This window comes from Aspergillus tubingensis (genome assembly GCF_013340325.1).
Source record: "Aspergillus tubingensis WU-2223L DNA, scaffold_1, whole genome shotgun sequence".
NCBI classification, from domain to species: domain Eukaryota; kingdom Fungi; phylum Ascomycota; class Eurotiomycetes; order Eurotiales; family Aspergillaceae; genus Aspergillus; species Aspergillus tubingensis.
In genome coordinates, this window is record NW_023336275.1 from 374,930 (window position 1) to 401,746 (window position 26,817).

At 49.3% G+C, this 26,817-nt stretch overlaps 11 protein-coding genes across 11 annotated transcripts; 5 read left to right on the forward strand and 6 right to left on the reverse strand.

The window, feature by feature from the left end:
• Positions 1 to 622: 622 nt before the first annotated feature.
• AtWU_00127 (MaoC like domain family protein) lies at positions 623 to 1,591 on the forward strand (the record flags this gene model as incomplete). The annotated part of the gene is made up of 2 exons (XM_035495243.1): positions 623 to 781; positions 848 to 1,591. The coding sequence occupies 2 exons, from the start codon at positions 623 to 625 to the stop codon at positions 1,589 to 1,591; spliced, it is 903 nt and encodes a 300-aa protein (XP_035351136.1).
• A 2,015-nt stretch (positions 1,592 to 3,606) lies between these two features.
• On the forward strand, positions 3,607 to 5,401 carry AtWU_00128 (mitogen-activated protein kinase mpkC; the record flags this gene model as incomplete). Its single annotated transcript, XM_035495244.1, has 8 exons — positions 3,607 to 3,662; positions 3,885 to 4,014; positions 4,074 to 4,117; positions 4,174 to 4,273; positions 4,342 to 4,698; positions 4,761 to 4,830; positions 4,895 to 5,093; positions 5,137 to 5,401. The coding sequence occupies 8 exons, from the start codon at positions 3,607 to 3,609 to the stop codon at positions 5,399 to 5,401; spliced, it is 1,221 nt and encodes a 406-aa protein (XP_035351137.1).
• A 1,095-nt stretch (positions 5,402 to 6,496) lies between these two features.
• Positions 6,497 to 6,835, forward strand: AtWU_00129 (uncharacterized protein; the record flags this gene model as incomplete). Its single annotated transcript, XM_035495245.1, has 3 exons — positions 6,497 to 6,587; positions 6,641 to 6,755; positions 6,823 to 6,835. 3 exons carry the CDS (start codon positions 6,497 to 6,499, stop codon positions 6,833 to 6,835), a joined length of 219 nt encoding a protein of 72 aa, XP_035351138.1.
• Positions 6,836 to 8,337: 1,502 nt separating this feature from the next.
• AtWU_00130 (uncharacterized protein) lies at positions 8,338 to 9,288 on the reverse strand (the record flags this gene model as incomplete). The annotated part of the gene is made up of 3 exons (XM_035495246.1): positions 8,338 to 8,368; positions 8,452 to 9,035; positions 9,151 to 9,288. The coding sequence occupies 3 exons, from the start codon at positions 9,286 to 9,288 to the stop codon at positions 8,338 to 8,340; spliced, it is 753 nt and encodes a 250-aa protein (XP_035351139.1).
• A 3,075-nt stretch (positions 9,289 to 12,363) lies between these two features.
• On the reverse strand, positions 12,364 to 13,915 carry AtWU_00131 (proteasome regulatory particle base subunit RPT5; the record flags this gene model as incomplete). The annotated part of the gene is made up of 3 exons (XM_035495247.1): positions 12,364 to 13,022; positions 13,078 to 13,493; positions 13,596 to 13,915. 3 exons carry the CDS (start codon positions 13,913 to 13,915, stop codon positions 12,364 to 12,366), a joined length of 1,395 nt encoding a protein of 464 aa, XP_035351140.1.
• Positions 13,916 to 14,287: 372 nt separating this feature from the next.
• AtWU_00132 (putative trimethyllysine dioxygenase TmlH) lies at positions 14,288 to 16,370 on the reverse strand (the record flags this gene model as incomplete). Its single annotated transcript, XM_035495248.1, has 12 exons — positions 14,288 to 14,403; positions 14,520 to 14,591; positions 14,641 to 15,129; positions 15,188 to 15,287; positions 15,338 to 15,443; positions 15,501 to 15,600; positions 15,651 to 15,711; positions 15,771 to 15,837; positions 15,898 to 15,915; positions 15,968 to 16,146; positions 16,213 to 16,258; positions 16,312 to 16,370. The coding sequence occupies 12 exons, from the start codon at positions 16,368 to 16,370 to the stop codon at positions 14,288 to 14,290; spliced, it is 1,413 nt and encodes a 470-aa protein (XP_035351141.1).
• Positions 16,371 to 16,643: 273 nt separating this feature from the next.
• On the reverse strand, positions 16,644 to 17,917 carry AtWU_00133 (putative peroxisomal dehydratase; the record flags this gene model as incomplete). The annotated part of the gene is made up of 5 exons (XM_035495249.1): positions 16,644 to 16,986; positions 17,072 to 17,165; positions 17,228 to 17,548; positions 17,689 to 17,737; positions 17,798 to 17,917. The coding sequence occupies 5 exons, from the start codon at positions 17,915 to 17,917 to the stop codon at positions 16,644 to 16,646; spliced, it is 927 nt and encodes a 308-aa protein (XP_035351142.1).
• A 746-nt stretch (positions 17,918 to 18,663) lies between these two features.
• On the reverse strand, positions 18,664 to 20,058 carry rmtA (protein-arginine omega-N methyltransferase HMT1; the record flags this gene model as incomplete). Its single annotated transcript, XM_035495250.1, has 7 exons — positions 18,664 to 18,670; positions 18,721 to 19,192; positions 19,254 to 19,585; positions 19,647 to 19,756; positions 19,814 to 19,833; positions 19,897 to 19,910; positions 19,967 to 20,058. 7 exons carry the CDS (start codon positions 20,056 to 20,058, stop codon positions 18,664 to 18,666), a joined length of 1,047 nt encoding a protein of 348 aa, XP_035351143.1.
• Positions 20,059 to 20,959: 901 nt separating this feature from the next.
• AtWU_00135 (PGAP3/PER1 family protein) lies at positions 20,960 to 22,134 on the forward strand (the record flags this gene model as incomplete). The annotated part of the gene is made up of 4 exons (XM_035495251.1): positions 20,960 to 21,085; positions 21,148 to 21,190; positions 21,248 to 22,022; positions 22,080 to 22,134. 4 exons carry the CDS (start codon positions 20,960 to 20,962, stop codon positions 22,132 to 22,134), a joined length of 999 nt encoding a protein of 332 aa, XP_035351144.1.
• Positions 22,135 to 22,739: 605 nt separating this feature from the next.
• Positions 22,740 to 24,754, forward strand: agm1 (phosphoacetylglucosamine mutase PCM1; the record flags this gene model as incomplete). Its single annotated transcript, XM_035495252.1, has 6 exons — positions 22,740 to 22,832; positions 22,908 to 22,921; positions 23,024 to 23,168; positions 23,238 to 23,252; positions 23,310 to 23,816; positions 23,873 to 24,754. 6 exons carry the CDS (start codon positions 22,740 to 22,742, stop codon positions 24,752 to 24,754), a joined length of 1,656 nt encoding a protein of 551 aa, XP_035351145.1.
• Positions 24,755 to 25,134: 380 nt separating this feature from the next.
• Positions 25,135 to 26,700, reverse strand: rrp3 (RNA-dependent ATPase RRP3; the record flags this gene model as incomplete). The annotated part of the gene is made up of 3 exons (XM_035495253.1): positions 25,135 to 25,436; positions 25,508 to 26,284; positions 26,364 to 26,700. 3 exons carry the CDS (start codon positions 26,698 to 26,700, stop codon positions 25,135 to 25,137), a joined length of 1,416 nt encoding a protein of 471 aa, XP_035351146.1.
• Positions 26,701 to 26,817: the final 117 nt, after the last annotated feature.

A 26,817-nucleotide genomic window follows, 5' to 3' on the forward strand; every position in this document is an offset into this window, starting at 1 on the left:
TGCGTTCCCTTCTTCTATTTCCGTCTGGGATGTCACGAGAAGAGAATCAAGAGCGAGGAAAGAGGGAGTGTGCGTCTACTATACGAATATGTAAAGACAGGGCCGTGACTTGTTCTCACAATTACACATTGATGGCTGGGAACACCCACTGCATATCTACTAAGGCACATGATAAAGGCTTGTGCATACTTTATGCTATTGCTTTCATGTGCTGCTGATCTGAGAGCAGGTACTGCTGATGGTCATTCACGTCTGCACAGCAGTAGATCAGTAGGGACCCCCCGACATCTTGGATGCGACTGCTGCACCTACCATTCAAGGCACAAGTTGAGGCAATGACTTTTCAACATAGGAAGAGTTTCCATCAAGCCAAATGGGATGAAACAAGCAGAAGGAACTCGGAAAGTCCATGTACACCTGATGTAAACTCCATGAATATGGATAACTAGCTTTAGGCACGCTGGGATATAAATCCATCACCATCCCCTTTCATAAATAGACGCAAGAGGTCATGACATCCAGCAGCGAGTGAACGAACTACAACCTGAAAAGACCAGCGTCTGATACTGATTGGGATAGTTACTCTTCAACACCACTACACCACCTTTGTCTCATATTCAAGATGGGTTGGAAATCAATGTTATGGCCCGCTGAGTACGATCCTTCAGGCCGGTTCAAACGGGGATCTCAGATAGCCAAATTATTGGATCATGCTAAGATTCCCTATGTGGCCTGCGGAGATTTGATGGACGGGCATTACGAGATAGAGCATCTTGCGACTGTAAGGCAAACCAACCATATAATACACCGAGAAAGAAAATGAACAAGGCTAACTGATCGACAATAGTCTATTTCAATTTGCTTCGTGGTTCCAGACGATCGCCTGGATGCCGCTATACGAGCGTTGCGAGTTGCTGGTTTATCCGAGAATCCTTGTACTGCTGGTTGGTCTGGTTGCTGCTGGGCCAATCTCCCAACTGATGTTGACGATTATGCGTTCCCGTGGCCTGCCAAACACTTCCATCACTATTTGAACTCCAGACTGTGCTACCCTGTCGGTCTGCTCCGGAAGTCCCAGTGGCTCTGGCTCATGCCCGATCTTCCCCTTGAATTTCCTGAGCCCAATGACCCTAATTTCATTCTCTCTACAGACCGCCGTCTTCCTTATTGGGATATGGATGGTTATGGCAACTCCTTCTATCCCATAAAGCTGCTCACTCCAGCGCGATGGATAGAGTCATTGTTTAGTCTGCATATCAGAGATTTGAGTACAGACCAAAGATTTCACGAATACTGGTACCATCATATTGTGGAGTTTAATGAACGACTTGCAAGGCTACTTCCTCCGGAACTTTTTCACATTGACCTCATTCAACCACCTTTTCGCACCTTATATATAGAGCAAACGGACAGGCGTAACACAGTGAACTACAAGCACTTGTTGATGGACAGGTTGTGGGAAGAATGGCAGGAAGCTGGTTCTATGCCAGACCCTGTTTTCCCGTTCGATAGCGAAAGGTATAAGAAGAGTCTCGAGGACAGAAGGTTGTGGTTAGAGGCAGACTGGATTTTTGAGATCATGTCCAGTTAAATTTCAGAGTCGATCTTTCACTTATCCACGATACCTTCCTCCTTTCCGCTCTTCCCACCAGAAGATGGTTCCATCGAGAGCTTATCGAACAGAGGGGCTAGATGGGGTGAGCTTAGGCTTCAGAAATCAAATGTATCATTTTAATATAGAGCATGATTACTTACCAGGTTTTTTTCTAGAAATTAGTGATCCAGATGCCTGCCCTTCCCTTTGCGTCTATCCTTAGTAAGGAGTACACTTCCTTTTCCTGGTTTGTCCCGAAGAGAAAGTAAAGAAACCCACTTTCCCAGCTTCTTAGTAAAAAGTCAGAAGAAAAAAAAGGATGAGACAATTAGAGAATCGAATGGCATATGCTAAATAACGAATGGATGTTGTATGCACTACTATATCACTTCAGCTGTAGCGCTTTCCCGGTCAGAGATACTACTTTGTACTGAACACATAGCTGCGCGACACCACAGACATTCTGGCTCTGTCTTGACGTAATTTTACAGAGATACCTGCTCACTAAATCTACCAAGCGAGTGGTTACTACACTAGTATTTTCTATATCTGATCTAGAAGGTGTATGTATTAGAACAAGCAACTGTGGCATGAGATAATCGGTGAGGACCGGAAAATATATCCGCATTTGGGGCTTGATGAACATGGCAGGCGTTACTAGGGTCTATCATGGCCTTCGGGGTTGTCGTATTCCTTAGTATTCCTAAAACTGGACGACATCGTGATTAACATTGGCTTAACTCTGAATTACCGTGTACTCTTGCATGAAATGGCTCAGAGCCTGCTTGGAAGTAGTCGGCAGTCCTCTCCCACTCCCTGTCATCTCTGCACGTATCAAGACCATAAAAAAAGTAGGCCAAGGGAAGGTGTGCTCCTTGTGGTACTGAACCAGCCCTTGTTGTTATTCAAACCCTACTCCTATCCCCTGCCGTCTCCCCACAGCACACACTATGCTAACCCCTGCAAAAGCAACCCGCGAACAAACCAGAAGCACTCGAAAAGCGCTTCAATAGACTTGAATAGTTACCAGAATATAACTCTGTTCTGCTTGCTTATCGTTCTGGGCTTCCCATTGATGATCCTTGCTAGGGAACTACTGCTAGTATCCTGGAGTCTCCACTGGCCATTGCCACAGGCTTAAATTTACGTGGCAGGGTGGCAAACGCGGAAGACAGATTCCGATCAGATGCTGTTGGAGGTTCAGATAATAAGTTAAGTAGATTGACTAGGGACTCTCTGCCTATCGCGTTGCTCGAGCGGGCTGCTGACCGAGATCTGACACACTGACCGTGAATATAGGACTGCCCTAGATCGTATGTTCCGGTAGACTTGAAAATTGGACAAAGATAGAGATTGTTATCAGAATTGGGCAAGGGATGGTCCGTGGTGATTACTCGTTTGGGTGGGTGCTGAAGGTGGTTGGCGCCCAGTGCTCTTTTCGAACGGGCCAGACACAGGGTTCATACCAATCCATAGCAGACTTGGAGACAAACAACGGCTCCATCACCACGTGTACAGTCAGTGACTAGACAGACAAGACAATCTTTCGCGTGGCTGCCGGGTAATGCTTCCGGTAACAGAGACAGCAGTTGAATTTATTAGACGGCTGACTCCGTCTCGCCCGTCGACCCACCCTCTCAACCATGGAGCACCAGCTGTAGCCAAAGACGCTTATGCGCCAAAAGCACGTCTGTACATACGACAGTCAGGAGAAAAAACGGCTAAAACAGGGAACTTCGTGTCCCAAGGATCCAAGTTCCTTGATTTGCTCCATGCCTCTGTCCCCCTCTCTCCCCTCATGGGGCCGGGTCCCTGGCTCCTATTACGGAGATGGAGGGTGGGGACGACTTCAAGCTCGGTGGTTCTGTCGATTTGGGGCCTTATCCCGAACTGACACGGCAGGCCATGGCTTTATAATGCTGCATAATAACTGTTTCACTGCAGGTCATGATCATAAACGCTCATCTGTTCTTCTTTCTCTGTCTCAGAACCCAGAACACTATCCGGAGAACATGGAAGGCTTCAACCGCTCCGAGTTCCTAGGCACGGTATTCGAGTCTACAAAGCGGTAGGTTCAGCTAGCAGTAACTTGACGCTAAGGAATAAGTCTGACCTTGACCGTAACTCTGTTGGGTAGATATGGAAACTTGCAACCCATTGGCTTGGGGGTGTATGGCCTTGTTTGGTAGCCTCTGCCCTGTTTTTTCCTTGATTCCTACTGGGAAGGGGGAGAGAGAGGAATTGTGAGTGAGTGAGGGTGAGTGAGGGTATGGCTGACATTTCAATTCAGCTCGGCACATGATCAGATTACGGGACAGGCAGTCGCCATTAAAAAGGTCATCAAGCCGTTCGAGACTGCCACAGTGGCAAAGCGTACCTTTCGAGAGGTGAAACTCTTGAAGCATTTTCGACACGAGAATGTATGGCAGGCCCAATCCATCTACCTTCAAGACGCCTTCTTCATTCTGACAATCTACAGCTCATCGGTCTTTGTGACATTTTTGTCTCTCCACTGGAGGACATGTAAGTACCCACAAACCCTCCATGCCATCACACTGGCACTGACCACTATCTCTCAGATATTTAGTGACTGAACTCCTTGCGACGGATTTGAATCGGTTGATGAGATCTAAACCCCTGGAACCCCAGTTTGTCCAATACTTTACCTACCAGATCTTGGTAAGTCAGCGGAGTGGTAACCCCAACAGAGTACCAATGCCCAGAAAGGACTAACTTAGCCTCCATAGCGTGGTCTGAAGTACATCCACTCCGCCGGCGTTATCCATCGGGACCTCAAGCCTAGCAATATTTTAGTTAACGAGAATTGCGACCTGAAGATATGCGATTTTGGGCTCGCACGAGTGAAGGAACATCAGATGACCGGCTATGTGTCTACACGCTATTATCGAGCACCGGAAATCATGCTGACATGGCAGAGATACGGCGTGGAGGTAGACCTCTGGAGTACCGGGTGCATTCTCGCCGAGATGCTCTCTGGAAAGCCCCTGTTTCCCGGGAAGGACCATATCAATCAATTCTACTTGATTATCGACCTCTTGGGCAACCCTCCTGATGAGGTCATCGATCGAATTTGCAGTAAGAACGTACGTTTCGAGAAACCACCATTATAACAGTCCCATGCTCACCTGAATGATAGACGGTACAGATAGTTAAGTCACTTGGGAATAGACAGCCACGCTGTCTAAGGACAATGTTCTCGAGCGTCGATGAAGCTGGTATGTGATTTTCTGTTTAGGCATGGATGATGGACTCCCCTACTTACCGAGACTTGCGGTACAGCCGTGGACCTCCTCGACAAGTTCTTGGTCTTCGACCCACACGCCAGGATATCGGCCAGCAATGCTTTAGAGCACCGCTATTTGCAGATATATCATGACCCTACTGATGAGCCCAGCGTCGAAAGACCATTCGATTGGTCGTTCGACGGCGCTCGACTCTCCAAGGAGACCCTCAAGCTTATGATGCACGTTTCCCCGGTGTCTTTAATCTATGCGTACCATCTCCTAACACAGAGCATACAGATATGCAGAAGTGCTGGATTACCACCAATCCGACGAATTAGCCCACCCAGTTACCCTTGCTGAAGAGCCGATGTCCGGAGCTGATCTACTCCCGAATTTCAGCACATTTCCCGTGCCAGGACGGGAGACCGATACAAACCCGGACTCCACGTTTAGCCTCTTGGAGCCTTGGTCCACGTGGGACATTGGAGGCCTTGACCTATCATTACCAGCATCAGATTACGTGGATCCAGCTGGTCCTAGTTTACCGACAACAATTGGGTGAGCATGAAAATACCAATTACAAGGTTAAGCCCGGGGTCGAGCAGATTCTTTAGGTTCGATACCCCGAAAGAAATATCTAAATGGCATGATGAAATCTTTGACTCTTCCTTCACCCTTCCCTGTTGAGAGTACCGGATTATATGGGACAGATTAGGAGCCACATCCTGGCCCGCGCGTTGTATTGGAGTCGTGCACATTCCCCAACTCAGTAAAAAGCGAAATACTTTTCGTCTAAGGTGTGAACAGACAACGACAGTACTGGTACCCCAAAACGGGATAGTATGAGTCTTCAATACTTGATGACGGCCATTCCGAAGGCCAAGCCAGTCGTACTCTCAAATCCGCGGAGTTGCGCGAATCTTCTTTGACGGGCATATTCTGGAGCGTTAATGGTAATTCCAGTCATGCATCAGGCATCCTCAACGATATTATGTACTGAGTCGGAACTAGGGCGTTCGACCGCATGATTCGCCGGGGAATTAAGCGTTGGACTGATAATTCATCCCATCGCGAACGTCGCAGCACGCCTCGATCTTTGGGGAGATAATACGGAGATGTGGACAGCCAAACTGGCCCAGTTCAATCGATTATAGTAAAGAACCCACCGCTGACCAGATTAACGCCCCGGCCGAAGGTGTCCGAAGGATAGATGCACCTCCTTGCCTCATTAAGTCTAGTTGTGTTCATCTGAACTTAATCTGGTAAAAGCATCACTCGCCACCTTGGTTACCAAGTGCTTATTAACCATAGGCTGTTCACTTAGCCAACTAGCTGACAGGCGATGCCACGGCACAGCTCAGCCGTCTAACAGGATAATTTCCATAGTAGCTCACAGCTAACTTGGCTGGCCAGCAGAACCAGCCCTTAGTAAGTGGTTGCGGTGTACACAGTAAGTAAATGGACCTTTTTCCAATGGCCTCGTCAGTCCGAGGGGGGTGGCAAAAGACACCCACCCAAGAGAGTGTGTACTAGAAAAGGCCTCCCACGCAGATCTCGTACGGTGGGGCTGACTAGGAGATAGGCCATCAGATCTATCTAGTCTAGATCTACTCTCTACGGTTTGAGAGCCTAAGCGAGGTGGGGAGTGGAGACGGTCATGCCCGGTGGGCACTGGGCCACCCGTTATCTGAATCTGGGAACCACCAACAAACTAGTCTATCCCCACCACTTGCACACACTCACACTATGTTAGTCACCCCTTGTTGAGTATTTCCACTTGACTGACGGAGAGTCATCACAGTTAAGCCCCGTTTGTTGACTCCACTGTCAGGTGGCAATGTTCGCTCTGCCAATTCCGTCTCGTCCATCTACTTTTTGACTGTCTACCACGGGAATAAAAGCAGTAGTCTAGTCAAGTCAGTACCCGTACTCAACGACTAGACGAGCGTCATGTCTTATTCTCCACTGACTTCAAACGTTCAGCCCTGGTGGATGAAAAGTGCACTTGAAGTACGATAGCATGCTGGCGTCTCTGTCAGCCTCTGTGGCCGCCAACAAGGGCACCCAAGGCGTCGTAAAGCTCTCATAATATCTTCCTTTCAAGTCTCTCCTTTGGTGTGGAGACATCACTATAAGTTTACCTGCATTACAAAACAGCACACTCTTAGCTGCCTTTCACTTCAGCTACCCAGGGAGGGTGGCCTGCATATTTGCTGATATGCCTCAACAGAAGAACGGTTCCCTGATTCGGAAAGCTTGTGTACGTATGGTGAGCATCCTTCGGTGCTGGAAGCCGTCTTCGGAAGTCCCGAAGCTCAGTATCTGCTACTGTGCCAGCCCCACCGATAATACCTACTCAGAAGATGCTAGTACTGAGCCCCTTGGAACCACCGTCTCGTCTGTACGGGGTAAACGCCCTTCTCCCCTGTCTGACTGAGGTAGGGCTCGGTAGTACTCTTCCGGCCAAACATCCAAGAGTAACAGACTCTATCACAGAAGATATCTGATCTTCCCACCGTTGTTGCTATCAAAATGTGGGCAGGCCACACGGGCACTCTATATTTTGACGCTCCTTGGGGATATTACTTCTCATATTGTGGAAGTGGACCTTTTAGCTGCATACAGCAAATTCAACCACCTCTAACGGGTGATGAGACGGCGAACGATACGCACTCATAGATGTCATCATACGACGTTCAGCTTTCTGTGGATTTCGGACCTGATACCTGGTCGGGCAAGCTTCTCCCTGTCTCCAACACTGCAAGAGGCTTAGCGGAGAATTGCTCGGGCCCGACATCGGCCAACCAATCATCGCTACTGGTTAAGTACCACTTTTCAATTGTCACCTGCAAAGATTGAAATACTACTGCTTATTTACATTGTACTATTATTTGTCTGGTACTAATTAATATTTCTTCCTCATTAGCCAATCCACCTGGGCCAAATGCATCCATCTATCGATGGGTTTGGATCGGCAATTACCACGAGGGGTCCACATGATAAGCATCCTCCTATGTATTACCCATCCTGAGCCTACTGTGTATGGTTCAGGACGCCTACTCCGTTCACCCCTCTTGAAGTTACCACTAGACTATGCTATGCCATGGCACATGGCCATCCTATAAGTGAAACATTTGAGCATATTTTCCCCCGTGGAGACCACATCCCCACCTGAAAACCGGAGACCTCCACTATCTGGTCTCGACCTCGATCCACAGACTGGCTGGACTTTCCGCATGAAGACGTCCTTACTACAACCATGTTCAATGTAGACCAAGATAGATTCCATCCTCTACATCTTGCTAGAGGTATCAGAGGAACCGACTGATCTCCACGTCGCAATGGAACTTCTTTTATCTACGGCAGTGAAAGCAACAAATATGTATCCCAAGGAGTGATGTTTCACCCCCTTAAATTGAGTCATTCTGTTACCCAGTCCTCCAAGAAGTAAAGAGACTAGATACATAAGCGAGTCGTCCCGAGGGGGTTTTGGACGCCTTACGAGAGAATAAGGATGAGGGCAGAAAACCTGATTTCTCAGGTTTTGCGTCACGATACAGAACCATGAGAAGAAAATAAAGAGAAAGGACAGCTACACAAGAAATAAGGCACCAATAACTCCTGGAACGTTTAGAAGACGTTGTAGACAGGGGAGGTGAATCAGAGGATTTCTTTTCAACGGGAGGAAGGCGAAGAGCTCCTCTCCAGCACTCCAGGGGCCTTCTCTTGCCCTTTTGCTCGGTAAGCCGGATCCTGTCAAGATTGTCTTCCAGGATAGCCAAATGGGGCTCATCCCAAACGTGTCCAGGCTCTAGCGCTTTGGCCAGTGCCCATATCACATCGGGGCTTTTGTGCGGCTTAGTTACCTCCGAGAAGAGAGCAAACGAAGGCCTGGCGAAAAGTTGATCTTCAGACTGCAAATACTGTAAAGGAAGGGTCTCATCGAATTCTGCAGCATAGACGTCGGACCTAGAATCATCACTTTGATGCGGGGCTTGCGCAGTACGATGATACGTTGTGATTTCAACTTTGATATCTCTGCGAAATTCGTTTTCATTACCCCACGCGATGGTCATTATGAAAGGGTTGCCGTTGCCACTACAAAGCTGGAAAACCGCTGGATTGCCATTGACCAGCTTTCCTCGCAAGGTATTCATGGTCCAATCGGATGTTTGTACCATCAAATCGATTTTCAGCTAGATACAAGTTGTTAGCGGGCTATTTTGCTTTGTCCTGGAGAAGGGGTGGCGGGTAGGGTATGGGATGCTTGGGGTGATGGGAAAAAAACAAGTGAAGGAGCTGATCTCATACTTCATCAGGGTCGACGACTCGATATTCTGGTAAATGATATTGACTACACGTGTCGCCAATAACAAGTACTTTTGACTCCCTAAACTCTCTGTGCTGACTCAGATTCTCCAGAAGAAGGGGCATTGCGCGGCGGATCATCTTGAAGGAAGAGGTTTCTGGTGGGGTGGAGGAGGTCGAGGGGGCGGGGGGGTTCACTGCAGTTCATTGTTGTTAACGGTTCAAAACGGAGTGTAGATTACGATAAGAATGAGGTACTAAGATTGTAGAGGAGAAATGTCTGGCAATTTGGCTTCTCATAGGGAATTCTTGATACTTATAATAGATACTAGAGGGCCCCAGGGGGTGGTAAGACGTCCAATGCAGGCTGGAGTACGCTTCCTGCTGTCCCCATCTCCCAACTTATTTCTTCCTTCACCTACGGCGAAGATTCTCATTTCCGCATTGCACAAGCCCGTCTGCATCCACAACGATAGCGAAGTGATGCGCTGGCATCAATACGGAGCTGCAACCGAGGGTTCGCTTGTCAGACGTCCATCTTCTGAAAGACGGGAGCAGACACCTTGGGAGTTTTAAGGTTTCGCGCTTCCAAACAACTGGCCTCATGCAGCTCTGAAGCAGCAAGAGAAGAGATGGCACCGATGGAAACAAGTCGTTCGATCTGAAATGCCGCAGCCCATGTTGTTTGAGTTTTGCAGCAAATGTCCAAAGGAACAGCTTATGTTACACCATGTCCAGTTGAACACTCAATGGTTGGGCGGAAGATGGTCTCCGCTCCAGGCTGATTGAGGTAGTAGGTTCTCACTCACCGCATCAAAGAAAAAAAAGGGGAAAAGAAGTCTGCCAGCTATAAACACGGATTCACACTGACATCATTGAGATGGAAGATGTGGTGCAAAAATAGGGGACTGTGCCAATTAGCTGAATCCCAGAGGGAGCATAGTAAGATGGAGACAACCCATCCATGGTACCCAAACGATGGATGCAGGTGCCAAGCCTTTCAAGGCAAGCTATCCATGTCCAGTGAACTAGGTTCAAGGCTTGGGGCCGATCCGTGAAAATCCCAAAAAAAGAAACGGAAAATTGGCGAGCAAACGGGGACTGCTGCTCACTGTGAGAGACCGGAAAGAAAGAATATGAGACATAGCCTACCAAGTGCCTCATCTAGACCGCTTCCTGCTCTTCTGCCTCTAGGCACTTTCTCTCTATCCGCCCAAGCCGCCATATGTATCCTAGATGGTTCGAATAGACCTGGCAATTCTATGAATGAGCTGTAGGATCTCGCAACATGTATACTGCCACCAAAACTAGATGGCCGACTTGCTGAAAACATGAATCGCCGCTACTTATGCAGTGGCCTATTAAGCACACGAATAGCCAACGAAACGAGTTATTGTGGAGGAAGCTGGAAAAATGCTGAAAAGTTGACCAGTGTGATCTATTCATCCTTAAGCTTTTCGCCGTTGGATGAGAAGAGAGGCGCTGGTGCTCCGGACCCGGTGGTCGAATACCACCCCGTACTGTAGGGAGCCTTCAGCCACAAAAAGACATTGAATCCTGTGATTATCCGGAACAACCCGTCCTCAGAAGCTTCATCGATGCGGTCAGAGCGAGCTGACGAGTCCAGAAGGCTCAGAGCAAACGGTTTGGAAACGGCGTGAGATAAGAAACGAGAAATCACAATGACAGAGGCGTTTGAATGTAGTCAGCATACGTCACGCGAGCAGCTTTACAGCTCTGGGAATTGACGGGGTTGGTAGCTCGCGGAACAGCCTATGAGAGTTGACCTGGCTAGACACAAATCATACCGCTCCATCCTCAGCGAACTGAACAAGCAGCCCTCACCCACAAAGTCGGAGGAGCAGGTACTTCTCAGGGGTAATCCAGTTCCCCGTGGAGGTTGCACTTGTCCAGTCCTACTCAATCATGTCAAATATTAGAGGCACAGCAAGCTCTAATCGATCAGGTCACGGACTTCAAGCCACAGAACGCAGTAACTGACGGCCATATTCTCCGAGCAATGTATGCTCTGGCACTAGGCCTGACCTGGTCTGTGTGCTGCTGCTTTCTACTGGCTATCTCGCCGGTTAAGGATTGTGCGACGATCTACTGTCGTCATCCTGTGGCTATCTTTCATAGCAAGGCAGAGCGCACCATCGCTCTCTGAATAACCTTTAGGAGACGGCTGAACTGGTCATCTGGTTTCGCGACGCCACCTAGTTCCAGAATCGTAGAGGTGTAAGATACTTATCAACTTGAGACACCAATCACAAGTCACACCAAGTATTGCGCCCATTCCACCTATCAACCTTTCCAGGGAGATGATATCATTGAGCAAGTTCGGTCGCCGGCTGCAACTTTAGTGGCGTTACTCGTCAGTTATAGTACACAGACACAGTGGGCCCTTTGAATGGACATCCGGGTATGGCACCATGACATCGGCACCAAACAGCCATGCAGATCCCCTAAGCTTTCAATCAGCCACAAGCCCGATATAACGGAGAATAGTTGAGTTCCTCACCTCACATACTCTATTTTAGTAATGATCTTCGGGCTTCTACCACTTCATAGAACGACAAGAATACGGGCTCTGCAGTCTGGTTCTAAAAGTGGGCCTAGGCTCTGCTATGGCAGGATCAGTAGAGTAGAGAAACTGCATGTACGTTTGCTGATCATTTCATTCTTGGTTGAACTGGCTTGTCAGTAAGTAGGTTCTCAGACCGATTGGTCTCTGGTGGCTGTCATCGTCCGCTTTTCTTGGCCCTTCCTCTTCTCACTTCAGGAAACAGCTTGTATCAGGACGAAGTGGGAAGAGGATTAGCACGTGCAAAAGACGCTGGCTTTTTAAGCGGTGTGGTAGAATGTGGAAGCACGCATCTTTTGGACTTGAGGAGGGCTCGGGTGGTGAGATGATGAGCGTGATAGGAAACTTGCGGTTGAGATGCATGGCGGGTGCATCACCTGACCTGCTTTAGCATGGATTCTATAGACGGGTGCCCAAAGTCCCTGATGCGATCTTTAATTATTTGAGAGGCTGCTCCGCTTGGCTTTGAATTCGGTTTGATTATGCGGCATAATTACGAGAAAATGAAAGAGGTAATAGCATCTTCAGCCAAGGGAGACATATGTAATAGCATCCTCTAAGCTGCAGCAGGAGTAGATACATAGCATAATGACGACCCGGAGATCATGTAGATAATCGTGACGATGACCGAATTAGACATAGATACCCATGTTCGTGTCCTTCTTCTTCGCCTGTACTTCCGAAATGGCATCCACGTAGTTCTCGTGTCCTACTTTGCTCATGCCCTTCCGGAGAGCGATCATACCCGCCTCCACGCACACAGCCTTCAGCTGAGCACCGCCAAACTCATCGGTACTGCGGGCCAGTTCCGCCCAGTTAACCCGGTCATCCACGGCCATTTTGCGGGAGTGGATCTGCAAGATGTTGGCTCTCGCCTCCTCGTTGGGTAGCGGGAACTCGATCTTGCGGTCCAGACGACCGGAACGGAGCAGGGCGGGATCGAGAACGTCAACACGGTTCGTGGCCGCGAGGACCTTGATGCGATCATCCGAGGCAAATCCGTCGAGCTGATTGAGCAGTTCAAGCATGGTTCGCTGCACTTCACGGTCACCGGACTTCTCGGAGTCGAAACGCTTCGTACCGACCGCATCCAGCTCGTCGATGAAGATAATGGAAGGTGCCTTCTCCTTGGCAAGGGCGAAGCAGTCACGAACAAGTTTCGCACCATCACCGATGAACATCTGCACCAACTGCGGACCGGCGAGCTTGAGGAATGTGGCGTTCGTCTCTGCTGCACAGGCTCGGGCAAGAAGTGTCTTACCCGTACCGGGAGGTCCATACATTAGAGCACCTGTGAAGTATGTCAGAAAGCCCGTGCTAGGCTGGAGAAACCAAGGATTACATACCTTTCGGTGCCTTGATGCCAAGCTTCTTGAACCTGTCAGCCTCCTTCATAGGCCATACGATAGCCTCCACAATCTCCTCGATTTGCTTATCCAAGCCACCAATGTCGGTGTACTTCTCCGTCGGCTTCTCATCGACCTCCATGGCCTTAACACGGTTATCGTACTCGGCAGGTAGCGTATCCAGGACGAGGTATGAGTCCTTGTTGACACCAATGAGATCACCAGGCTTCAACTTCTCGTGATCTACTAGACCAATGAGAGGGAGATAGATAGTCTGGCGGGTCGACGTCTTGATGACAGCCGACTTGCCCACCCGTGTAGCATCAAGGTCAATGTTCGCTCCCTCCTCGGCAGCCTCAGCTTCAACATCCAAATCCAAAAGCTCGACGACGTTTCCGACCAGGTAGGGTAATTGCCTATCAAGAGAAACAGTCAGTAAATGGCCCGAATCGCGGCGCAATTGCCACCGCGTCGAACAGACGCCAGCGGAACCGAAGGCCACGGGACTCAGAGCTTACCTGTTGTTCTCGATCTTTTCTTGGTTATCCTTGACTTTCTCTCGCATCGTGTTTTGCTCGTGGGTCAGGCGCTGGTACTCGCTCTTCATTATACGCAGCTCGTTCTCCAGCATCCGCCGTCGCTTGACGATGTCCGCTGTACTCGAGCTAAGGATCTCTTCGTCCAAGAGTCCATCATCCTCATCTTTCTTGGCATCGGCATCTTTCATCTCAGCATCTCCTTCACCTTCGGGCTTCCTGCCTTCGCCGTCATCTCCCTGGTCCTTCTTCTTGTCTCTCTGCTCACGCTCAAGGTCGTCGAGGTCTTCCAAAGTCGACATGGTGGAAAACTAGAGTGCGGGCGTATGAGGTTAAAAATCGTAATAAGAGCGGAAAGGGTATCTGGATCGGGGGGTGGGTGTGTTTTGTCGAAGGTGATGGACCTAGAGAGAAAGGGTTGGGGAACTTGAGCTGTGTTGGAGTCGTGATGCTTGAGCTCCGGCCAAACAACGTCAGCTGTCTTGCCTACGTCACGTGATACCATTACAAATAGCTTGCGCGAGTCCGCTTCGGTAAACACTGCCAACAACGCTCAATGAGCTTTTCTAAGCCTTGAAATTTACAAAGGATCTAGGATATGTACACTAGAACAACCAACTGATGTTAATGTACAGTTATCAGCTGCCTGCACATACCCCCACGGAACAACAGGTTCAAATGTAGTAGTTGGGGTTATCCAGGGACCACTGGTCATTGCCGATGTTTCTTAGGACCTCCTCGCGACCGAATTTAAGAAGACGGTATCGTGAGATGAAGTCATCATTGTTTACTGTCCAGTGTTAGCATGTTGGTTTTTCAGGACAGGGATACGATAACAAGAAGCATGTAACGGAAGGCCAGCAAAACATTCAGAAAAAGAAATTCACAGCAGTAAAGGATACTTACTATATCCACCGCACATCCTGCGCTTTCCTGTAAATTCCGAGCGACCGTGAAGCATTCTCCAATTGTCGAAGACTTGGGAAAATTAGTCCTGTTCGCAAACATCGTTCCCTGCAACACTTACTGAGGGCTGTCCCTGGTTCAAGCTGTGTCCAGATCTCCATGTCTTTGCGACGAATTATCTCGTCCCAGTGCCGTGCGGCCGTATACCATTTGACCTGTTCCTCCCAGTTCCAATTCTTCTTGGCGGCTCTGTCATAGTTGTTCCAGCGAATCTGAAATAGCCGTTGTAGTTCAGGGTGAACCTTAAGGACTGGAGCTTGCTCCGCCGGTTGCACGCATACGTCCTCATTGCCACTTGAGTGGTAAGGGTGGTTCGTTGACATCAATACCTCGAAGTCTTGTGGGCTCTCTTCACGAAGAATCGAAGCAGCCCGGAAACCATCAACAAGTAGGCTGGCGCCGCCATCTCCATTGGTATGGGATAGAAGGTGGAATAGCTGGAGCCTCGCAGGATCGGTGAAATAGGTGTTGTCCGTATGTGCTCCGAGAAATTCTGTCGTATATGCGGTGTCCTTGAAGGTCAAGTCGGCTGTGAAGTCCCAAAATCCACCTTGTAAACGGGAGAGAGTCAGAAATCGACACAGTAACGGCCAAGGATGTTGCCTTACCGTAATGAGTGTTTCTGATGAAAGCAATTCTCTTTAGGAGAGCTTCAGTTGATTCGGGGTTGGTAGGAACTCCTTGTACAAAAGCAAATCCCCAGTCGTACTTCGCAGTGTAAGCAAGACTTTCTGGTTAGCAATGGAGTCATAGCTTACAATCCCTTCAAGCCAGTCACGCAGAGCACCATCGTCGGCCATGATATCTGCGTAAGGAAATGTTGGAAATGTCGTGTCTCTGCCCGGAACGTATGACTTGATCTCTCTGAGTCAAATTGGTATTTCAGCAAGGGTAGCCACTGCAGCTCAACGGTTGAAGTACCTGAAATGTAGTTCTGACTTCGGTTCCAGCTTGGAAACATGCTTGTTGGAATGGCTCTTGAGCCACGGAAATGGATAATAGGCATGATGCCCGTCCGACCCTTTACAAAGTCAACGTCCACTGTAAGATGACGGGATAATGTTCGCTTACAGTCTACCTTCACACCATCCTTCTCATAACTGAGATCTTTGATACGGATATCATCAGGTATCTGTATCAGATAATGATCAGTAACTCCATCCGTAACAAGACATTAACTTACTGACTCACCGCAAACGTATCAACAGTTCGTTGTCTTGTGTCTGGATGGATGCATTTGGAACATTGGCAGTTGTCCCTAAATATAAGTAAGTTACTGGTCGTGCACATCCGCTACTCTAGCTTTTGGAATGCCCACCGGAGCCAAAACGTCCCACTGTGTGATATTAGCATCGTGATTCAATTGATTCCATATTAGGGATCCTTACAAGTTGCTGGCTTGACCTTCATGACCGAGCTGCAACGCCTCCCACTTTTGGTTCCTCAAGTGAAGAGGCCAGGGATCCTCGTTATCGCTGCTAGAGGGTGTGGCCAGGGCATTTGCCACTGATGAATTCGCGCGTACTAGCGAAGGGAATCGAGTTGAGACGGATGATGACTTGTAGGTCTTTGAAAAGAGTGCACCCCGGTGTCAGATTGCTACTCTCACCGGATTTGGTGATCTGTCTCTTACCATTCCAACATATTTCGGGGTAAGTGATGACACGGCACGCGATGTGCTAGTACCTCGGTCAATCATCACTGTATGTGCGAGAGTCCTTGGGCGTCATACCTTGCATGATTCAAGGGACCAAGTGCCCTAAGGAAGGAGAGTCTGGCCACACTGTACATTTTGATCTTACTATACACAAAACTGAGGATTATTGATGGGAAACAATGGATCTCCACAGTGTCACCCCATATCAAGCCCCACGTCACGTGCGGCCGTCAATTAGGCCTCGGCCCGCCATTCTGATCTTATCTTTCGTTTGATTCCAGTGTACACGTAGTAGATGGCCGATGAACTCCATTTTATAATTGACTATCCATAAAGTTGCTGGTTATTAAATAGAAAAACAGCTAGTGACAGATCTCTACACTCATAGAATACACCACAGGTGCCAATCATAGCTTGCTTCTTGGGTTGGTAACCTTCATCAGACAGCGGCCATTGCTCAGAACTGCCTTGCCCTTACCATTCTTGGTCACGAATCGAATTTCTTCATAACCATCTTGGAGACTGCCCGTCCTCCAGATTTCAGTGATAAGCTTGTCACCAGGTATAACTGGCGAAGCAAAGCGCGCTTGAATCTCCTTAAGATTCTTCGGATCACTACCACCGAGCTCTCGCAGAACACCATGGGCAGCGGAATTCCAGCTGAAGAGGCCATGGACGATGGCGCCACCGAAGCCCATCTTCTCGCCAGGCTCGGGAGTAGCATGTAGAGGATTGTAGTCTCCGTTGAGTCTAATCGGCGGTATCATTGTCAGCATTCAAGGATCCACCTTGTCCACTACGCTAGTACTCTTATGTGGCTGGGGCGGTATCTTACCGATAGAGATGGGCTGTCTCCGGAGTCGTTTGTACTACATGAACGGCATCTGGCTGCTTGCCTTCAGGTGGGGCATAGTTGGCATTGCTGGGGCCTAAAACCCATCGCGTCAATAACAAGGATATTTGATATAACAAGTGCTTTTGGAAGCCTTACCTTTCGGTCCACCCCAGTTACCCTGGCCAACGAAGAAACCGCTGCTAACAGTTCTTGAGTAGATCTCGCCTGTCTCCTTATCCACAATAGTCTGTTCGGTTTCGATGACAGTGCCAGGCTTGCCCTTGTCATAGACTCCAATGACCTTGTTGCGCAACTCGAACTTCTTACCCTCGCTCGTGGGGGGCAAGGGCTTAAGGATGGTGAGCTTGCGCTGGCCGTCAACCACGCGACGATAGTCGAACTTTGGAACACCAGGGATAGGGGATCCGCCAGAACGGGCATAGAAGTCCGTTACTTCTTGATCAGTGAGCTTAAACGCTGTAATTAATACGTTGTTAGTGAGGCATTCAGGCCATACAGGTGAGAAACATTAAACCCGGAGAGTTCATATCCGGAACATAATCCTTAAACACAGCGATACTTCACTTCGTAGGTTTCAACTGGGAATTTATACATACGAAGAATTATAGGATACGTGGGAAAGACCGCAAAGTTCGGATGGAGCTCCTGTGCGAACCTCGGTAAGAAAATTGTGTAGTTGATATGAGCATATAGAATGGAACTCACGTAGAGAAAATGCAGCTCATCGGCCTTGCAGCCGATACTGTAGGCAAAAAGTAGAGCGTCCCGCTTGAGCCAGGACACCTCCTGGCGAGGGAATTCATGACCAGCTCCTGGGGTTGACATTATGGAAGTTCGATGAAGATGCGATAAATCCACCAAACACAATTAAGGACAATGGTAGGGCCTACGGGGGACGCTTCTTTCTCTGGGAGGTCAAAGATAGATTGATGCGGAGAAAGGCCCCCAGAAGGGGCAGTTAGTGTAATCCATGCCGTTGCGGGGCTCCGGCCAAACCGAGGCTCGATCACGAATCAGCCGATTTGGCCGAGAACATTCCCTATCCTATTACTGATTGTTTTCTACCAGTGACGAGACTGTCATACCTTTCAATGCACATTAAGTTTTGTTTCTTATCATCTGAATGGCAAGATGAATGAATAGACTTTAAAAGAAATTATCAGAGGTAGTGAACCGGTTAATTGAACTTCGTGAGATTAATGGACCTGAAGCTAAGTAATGCATAGACAGAACGTCGGAGGTGTGAGACTGAGCGTCGACTCGGGGTATCTACTTGGGAAATTCGAGGAGCTTCATAATCGTCCTTTGGAAATCTTCTCTCCGTACCGCGCCAACTGATGATGCCGTTGCCTTGCCTTCCGTATACGCCGAGAAAAATGATGAAAAATGGCATGACTGAAATCAAAGGAAGTCCAAAATTAACCTTCCATCAGACCGACATCCATACAAGTGAACTTCCGTTAAAATGCTATGCTGCCCACAGGGCAGAACCACTTTATGTTACTGGTGAACATAAATCGACTCCAAGCAAAATAGCTAAGCAACCGAAGAAACAAGGGATGGCCAAGAATTTAGCACCTGCGAGGGTTAGCACATGATGAGTTACTCTGACAGGAACGATTACTCACATCCTGTAGAAGCAGCTGCCCTCGGAGTAACGGTTCGGATCCGTGGTCTCGAACTTGTAGGAGATGCTGATGTCAAGGTCGCGCTTGTTCTTGTCGTTCGGCTTGTTCTCGAGAACACCGGAAACAACTTCCTCCTCTTCGACGGTCAGAACATCGCGAAGATAGAAGACGGTCTGCTTCCAGTGGGTGTATTTGGCATGGGGACCGGTGGAGAAGGTGATGGGCTTGTGGCATGCGCCAAATTCAATATCGAACCAAGCGATCACTGCGTGGATGAAGTCACTGCGCTTGGCAGGAAGCGAAAAGGGTACCTTGAAGACCAAGTCGGCCGGAGTGACAGTGTAAAGATCAAGGGTGATGATGGGGCAAGGGTCGGTAACGAGCGCCTTCATCTCGACAGTGTCGACAAGGGGTTCGGTAAGGGCAATCTGCTTCATCGGGCTGTAGTTGAATCCATACACATTATCCCAGACTAAAATCCGTTAGCGTCCCAATTTCATCGAAAATAGTGGCGCCAAGTGAAGTGTGCTTACATCCGATCTTGTCATCCTTGTACTCGCCATCCTCGATGGCAGCCAAGTACATGGTGGCCTTGTCGGGGAAGATCTTGCCGCCAGGAACAAGGTAACGGTCACGGGCGTAGAGAACGGTGTCCAACATGCTCTCATAGAGAAGGAAGTAGCCCATCCACTCGGAGATGATGATATCAACCTTGGGATAAGGGAGGACAACCTCCTCCATCTTTCCCTGGAGCAGGGTGATCTTGTCCGACAAGCCATTCACAGCAACAATCTCACGAGCCTTCTCAATGATCGACGACATATCGACACCAATCACATGCTTGGCACCTGCCTTGGCGGCGAACCTTTTGAACCAAATGTGTTAGAAATATCCCATCGTTGACCAGTCGATCGGCTTGAACATACATGCTGAGAATACCAGTTCCGCAACCGACATCGAGAACGACCTTGTCCTTGAAGATGTGACGGTTCTGGTAAATAGAGTCACGGTACGATCTAGTACGAACATCATCTTTCTAGAAAACCAGTGGTGGTTAGCGATAGTCAAGGCGTTGTGGTAGAATTGTACTTACAAGCATCTCCTCATGAATGCCTGAGCGGGGTCCGAGATTAGCCACATCCGACTAAAGTTACTTAGGTCATTGAGAGTATTTACCATGGTGATCATAACTGTGAATTTTTGTCAGCATAAATGATGCGAAGAAGACTTCTTATCTTGGCCTTACCTCGTGAAATAACGCACTTCAGCGTGGTCCATGCCTACCATGCGATCAGCGCTGCTGGTGGTCATGGCAGAAGAGTCTGCTTCTCCGGCCATATTTGCGGATCGGTCGATTTGGTGATGGTCAATAAGACAGAAGGAAGAAGAGGGAGGCAGATGCACAGTAAGAGAGGAGTGTGCAAGGGGAAGGATAGGTAAAACCGAAGAAAGAAAGAAAAAAAAATGCTATACAGCTATGTTATGGAGAAAAAGATATGGGCGCCTCAAAGATCCCTTCAAGCGCGGCCCTCTTTTTTTTTAACTTTTGCCTTGTTAGGAATTTCTCCTCTCGATGGCAATTCCCGCTAAATCCGATAAGGTTAGCTCATTTCACTGAGCGCTAGTCCCAAGTTGGACGTATCATGTGACTAATTAGCCCTTTGTTGTGACTAGGGCTATCCCAGCCAGCATGCCAGTTGGCGGTTAGTGATGGAATTTGGCGCTGGCCTGTTGTTTGAAAGGATTGAATGATTTGGCCACCGGTACAATATCTAGGGGATGCCGGTATTCCAAGACTAGTTTTTTATCGAATGTCATATAAAGACTCGTATGGTCGCGCAACTGGTTTTCCGTATGTTGCATGCTACTGGTGGTTCATAGTAGTACCGCGTAAGATTCCCTAGCATGAACGGAAACAAGCACCCCAAGCCTGGTGCTGAAACAAACACACTCCGGGAAAGTGGGGCTGGATTGCCTACTTTGTAAATTTGAGTAGAGTTCACAAATGAGCTTGAAATGATCTTGCTTCTAGTTCTGACTATCTACATAGTACGTATAGTGTAAGGAGGATGAATGCCTTAGCAGGCGTTGCCAAGCTGTTGTTCCATTGTTGCCGTGCGCGATGCCGCTCCGCCCCCGCCGGAGCTACACGCCGCCCGTCTAGCGTCTAAGCTGTTGGTTTCACTCCTGAAGCTTCCCTTCTCAACTAGAGTGCCATACAACAACCACGAAAAGCACCATGTTTATAGGAACGATAAGGAGGAGTACTTACTGCTTCTTCCTTTTCCTTCTCATTGCCGCTCTTATTGGTAATTCGACAGCCTCTCTTGGTGACCACCTTCCCGACTTCAAAGAATGCGTTAAGGTACATCAACCGGAACCTCATAGCATCCACAACGCGGGAGCCAATGGCTAAGCAACGAACAGGTTTGCCAGGCTGAGAATTGCCAGGATGGCAATGAAGTAATTCGTGAGTATTATAAGCATTGCTTTCCGCCAGCTTGGCTACTAACCAATTGGCTACCAGCTCTCCATCTTCGCCTCATGCTGTGGACATGCCCTTCCGAATGCGATTATACCTGCCAACATGTCGTGACGGACCGCCGTGTCGCTCGTGATCCTCCCATGTTGAACCCAGTATTACAATTCCATGGTAAATGGCCATTCCGCAGAATCCTGGGGATGCAGGAACCATTCTCCGTTCTCTTCTCTTTGTTCAACTTCCTTGCCCACTGGCATGGGATTGGACGCATTCGTGAGACGGTACCAGCTTGGCACTCCCTGCGGCCATATTACATTGCCTTCGGATACTGCGGTTTGGCATGCTGGACCTTCAGCGCGGTTTTCCACATGAGGGACTTGTCCTTGACCGAGAAGTTGGATTACTTTGGAGCGGGGGCTAATGTCATGTATGGGTTCTACCTTGCACTTCTTCGGATCTTCCGTCTGGACCAGGAGAAGCCTAGACACAAACCAACTTTACGTCGTCTGTTGACCACGGTCTGTGCTCTGCTCTACACATTGCATGTGTGCTACCTCAGCTTCTGGTCGTGGGACTACACCTACAACATGATCGCAAACATTGTGATAGGCATGGCCCAGAACATCCTATGGGTGGCATTCAGTATTCACCGCTATCGCAAATACGGCAAGGAATGGATGGCCTGGCCCGGAATGATTGTGGTGTGGATTATTTTGGCTATGAGCCTCGAGTTGCTGGACTTTCCCCCTTGGCATGAGCTGATTGATGCGCATAGCCTTTGGCACCTTGGAACCGTGATCCCGACTGCTTGGTGGTATTTGTGAGTTTATGCTGGAATCTGACCATAGGTTTACTACGCGGCTGACAATTGCGATAGGTTTCTCATCAAGGATGTCCAAAACGATGTGGCGGGCGATAGGCTGAAAGCCTGATTCAGCTCAATGGCCCGATCCGAAGTATCTGGACACGCATGACCATTGATTACCCGGTCTATTGGTCTAGCTTCGTATCACCAGTGCAGGTGATCGGATAGTAGTAGCTTGTATTATATGATAGAGTAGTAGTTTTCAACCAACCGCGCCAGGTAATCAGCCAATAAATTTGGGCATTCCTAGTATTTATTATGGGCGATTCTTTTTGCTATAGTTATGTTCATTGAATACCAAGTCTAATTAAGACAAAAGCGAGAGGTGAATAGACATGCCGTGCCATGCAATGCTTCGACTCCATTCCTCCCGCTTCTGCATTGCACCACACCATGCCATGAATGATTGTTGCGGGTTGCCTCACCGCCCACCGCTCGGGACCCTGGGTACGTAGGCAGTAACAGGGGAACAGGGGCAGGAAACTAAACCTGAGCTGGACGGAGCGTGTCTCACCCAATCTTTTATTTGACCCTTCCCCTCTCTCGTTTTTTTTTATTGTGGTTCTACCCCCCCTTTCGCTTCATATTATATGTTCCCTGAACCCCCAAGGTCTCAGTTTTTCAAGTCCTTTTGGTGCTAGTCAACTTATCCTTGGTTTAGTTTGCGCCACAATGGCGTCCCCGGCTATCAGAAAGGCGATCGCTGAAGCGGCGTCGCAGTACTCCAAGCCCGAAGGGAAGGTCTTTCAATATGGTACCGCGGGGGTGAGTTCTTTACTCCATGAAAACCGACTCTTTAGAGATGAAACAAGATGTACTAATTACCTCCCTTACTTGCAGTTCCGTATGAAGGCGTAAGTTGCTCCCCTGCCGATAAACACCTCGAAGGATCGACCCCGCCTCCACAATACCCCGCGACCGCCCTTTTGTTTACACTTTGACCAACGCTTTGCCAGTGATCTCCTCAACACCGTAGTCTTCACCGTGGGCTTGCTTGCTGGGCTTCGTTCCAGGAAGCTTAGTGGACAATGGGTTGGTGTCATGGTCACTGCCAGTCACAACCCCGCGGAAGATAATGGTGTCAAGTTGATTGATCCCATGGTGAGTCGCTGTGAACCTCGCCAGCTTGGAGTATGTGCAATGACATGATAAGTGGCTAATACTGTATAGGGTGAAATGTTGGAGGTAAGCTCCCGGAGCTGTAGGATACTGAAATGCGACGACTTTCTCACATCGCTGTAGGCTGAGTGGGAAACTTATGCCACCAGACTTGCCAATGCCCCGCTTGACAAGGTCGGTGATGTCTTTGACGAACTCATCAAGGAGATCGATGTCAGCATGGAGAACCCCGCTCGTGTCGTCTTCGCTCGCGACACTCGTGCCTCTGGCTCGCGTCTGGTCTCTGTCATCAATGCCGCCCTTACCGCTTCGGAGGTCGAATTCATCGATCTGAAGTACATGACCACCCCTCAGCTCCACTATGTTGTGCGCTGCAAGAACACTCTGGGCACCCAGTATGAGTATGGCGAGCCCACAGAGCAGGGCTACTATGAGAAGCTTGCCGAAGCTTTCAAGAGAGTTATGCGTGGTGTTAAGGTCAAGGGCTCGTTGACCGTGGACTGCGCGAACGGTGTTGGTGGGCCCAAGCTGAGAGAGCTCATCAAATACCTGCCCGGCCCGGAGGAGGGTGGCATGGATATCAAGATAGTTAATGATGATGTCATTAACCCTGATAGCCTGAACTTTGAAGTCCGAAACCCCCTCTGTTCTGCCTGCTTTCTATCTGCATACTGACTGGCTTCTAGTGTGGTGCCGATTATGTCAAAACGAAACAACGTGCTCCGCCTTCCTCCAAGGCAGCTGCTCTTGACCGCTGTGCCTCGCTGGATGGTGACGCCGATCGTATCGTGTACTACTTCATCGACGAGAGCAACACTTTCAGATTGCTTGACGGTGACCGCATTGCCACCCTTGCGGCCTCCTTCATCGGCGATCTTGCGCGGAGCGCTGGGATTGCGCAGAAGCTCAAGATCGGCGTCGTCCAGACCGCTTACGCCAATGGTTCCAGCACGGACTACATCGAGAAGGTCCTGAAGTTGCCTTCTGTTTGCACCAACACTGGTGTCAAGCATCTGCACCATGCGGCCCTGCGCTTCGACGTTGGCGTCTACTTCGAGGCCAACGGTCACGGTACCATTACTTTCTCCGAGACCGCCTTGAAGACCATTAAGAACACTGAGCCCCAGTCTCCTGCCCAGCAGCGCTCCCTTGAGTGCCTCCAGGCTCTTACTGACCTGATTAACCAGGCGGTCGGTGATGCCATCTCCGACATGCTCCTGGTCGAAGCTATTCTTGCTCACAAGGGCTGGAGCCCCAAGGAATGGCTTGCTACTTACACCGACCTTCCCTCGCGACTTGTCCGCGTGGAGGTTGCAGACCGCTCCATCTTCAAGGCTTACGATGCCGAGCGCAAGCTCGAGTCGCCTCCAGGCCTCCAGGCTAAGATTGAGTCCCTCCAGTCCCGCTACAACAAGGGCAGAAGCTTTGCCCGTGCAAGTGGCACGGAAGATGCGGTGCGTGTCTATGCTGAGGCAGCAAGCCGCTCCGAGGCGGACGACCTTGCTACCCGTGTCGCGAACGCCGTCCGCGAGGCTGGCACTGCCAAGGAAACATTGCAGTCTGCTTGAACCCATACTGCCTTGGAATGACGGACTGCTCTAAATAGCAAAGCCCGATTCTCCTGCAAAAAGATATCAGATATACTTACACAAACGGCAAGTGTAGGAACAGGACAATTCTGTTCTGCCTTGCAAGCATCCTGGGAACTTTTACGAATGAATTTATGAAATTAGTTTAATCTGCATTGAAGCAAAAGAAGTTGCATTTGATGTTCTCAGATCCGTTTTCACGTTTCAGATACATTCTTCTAGCATTTCTAGTTGACTGAAGCACATCTAGACTTTTATAAAAAGAAAAAAAGCGTGTCGACACAGCAAGCAGGTGAACAATCATCAATTTTGGGTATTAACTTCGTAAAATGCAGCCGAGAGGTCAAGGCCTTTCACGCCTAACCCTCCTCTTGATCCATCTCATCCCGAGACCGTTTACCACCAAACTTCTTGCCCCTGCCTCCCTTCTTCTCATTGTAATCTTTCATATCCATGATCGCCTGGCGTTGCGCCTCCGCGACATTCTCACCAAGCACCATGACCTCGTCCTTAGGGCAGTCATACTCCTTGAGCTTCTTGCCCAGAGCACCTTCAATTCTCAGCCAAACCTCAACATCGTACTGGGCGACAAAGCTGATAGCAAGACCACTCTTTCCGGCACGGGCAGTACGTCCGACACGGTGGACATAGCTGGGAGAGTCTATAGCACATAAAACACATTAGCTGAATCCAACCATATTGCTCCCATAACGAAAGACAGGGTATACATACCACCCGGCAAATCAAAGTTAAGCACGACATCAACCGACGGAATATCCAAACCACGAGCAGCCACATCCGTCGCGACAAGAATATTCCGACTACGAGCACGGAACTTGCCCAGCGCACCAAGACGAGCCGACTGCGAAAGCTGACCATGTAGCGGGATAGCGCCGAAGCCAAGCGCACGCAGCAAGAAGGCAAGTCTCTGCGTCTCGTTCACCGTCCTCGTGAAAATAATCGTACTCTGGCCGGCGAATTCGTTCAACAGGTAGACGAGGTACAAGTCCTTGTGCTTCTGGGGAATGAAGAGGTAGGATTGGAGGAGAGTCGAGACGGTCTGGTATTTGCTTGTGGAGACGGAGACACGGAGCGGGTTGGAGAGGGAGGCACGTTGGAGGGATTCGACCTTGGAGCTCATCGTCGCGGAGAAGAGGAATGTGCGGCGCTCGCGGGGCAGGACTTTCAGGATCTTGTCGAGCAGGGGTCCGAAGTCCATGTCTAGAAGTCGATCCGCTTCGTCCATGACCAGGTACTTCAGGTTGCGGAGGGAGAATCCCTTGGTGTTCTCCAGGTGGTCGAGAAGACGACCGGGGGTGGCCACGATGATATGGGGCTTTTTGCCCAGGGAAATCGATTGAGATACCATGTCCATACCGCCGACGATGACGCAGCTTCGTACGCCCAAGCTGGCGCCTAGGGACTCGAAGGATTTGGAGATCTGGTAGGCGAGTTCTCGGGTTGGGGCGAGGATGAGACCGAAGAAGGGCTGGGGCTTTTCCATCAGGGCTGTGAGGGGGTGTTAGTTATTTAATCTAGTTATATTTGAAGCGCCGGAATAAAGGCAATGCTGTGGCTAGAAACATACCCTGAAGAATAGGAAGAGCAAAGGCTGCCGTCTTTCCACTTCCGGTCTCTGCAAGACCGATCAAATCACGGCCTTGAAGAGCCAGAGGAATCGACTCCCGCTGGATGGGAGTGGGCGCTTTGTAGCCCATCGTCTCGCAGGCCTCGCATAGCTGTTCGATGATTCCTAGCTCCTTGAATGTCTTGGTCTGTCCCTCTTCTTGTTCTTGCACTTGCTCTTGTGCTTCCGGTTCTGGGGATTGCTCTGGGGTGGAAGATTCGACATCGCTCTCTTGTGCGGGCGCAGGCGCAGGTGCAGGTGCCTCACGGGCGACCTTGCGCTTCTTGACTCCAGGCATTATTATTTGTATGGGTAGAGAATATCTTTATCTGGCAGCAGCGAAAATTCAAAAAACTTGTCGACATCATTGCGAAAGTAAAATAATGTATAATTTTAGGCGCCGCAAAATCGTTGA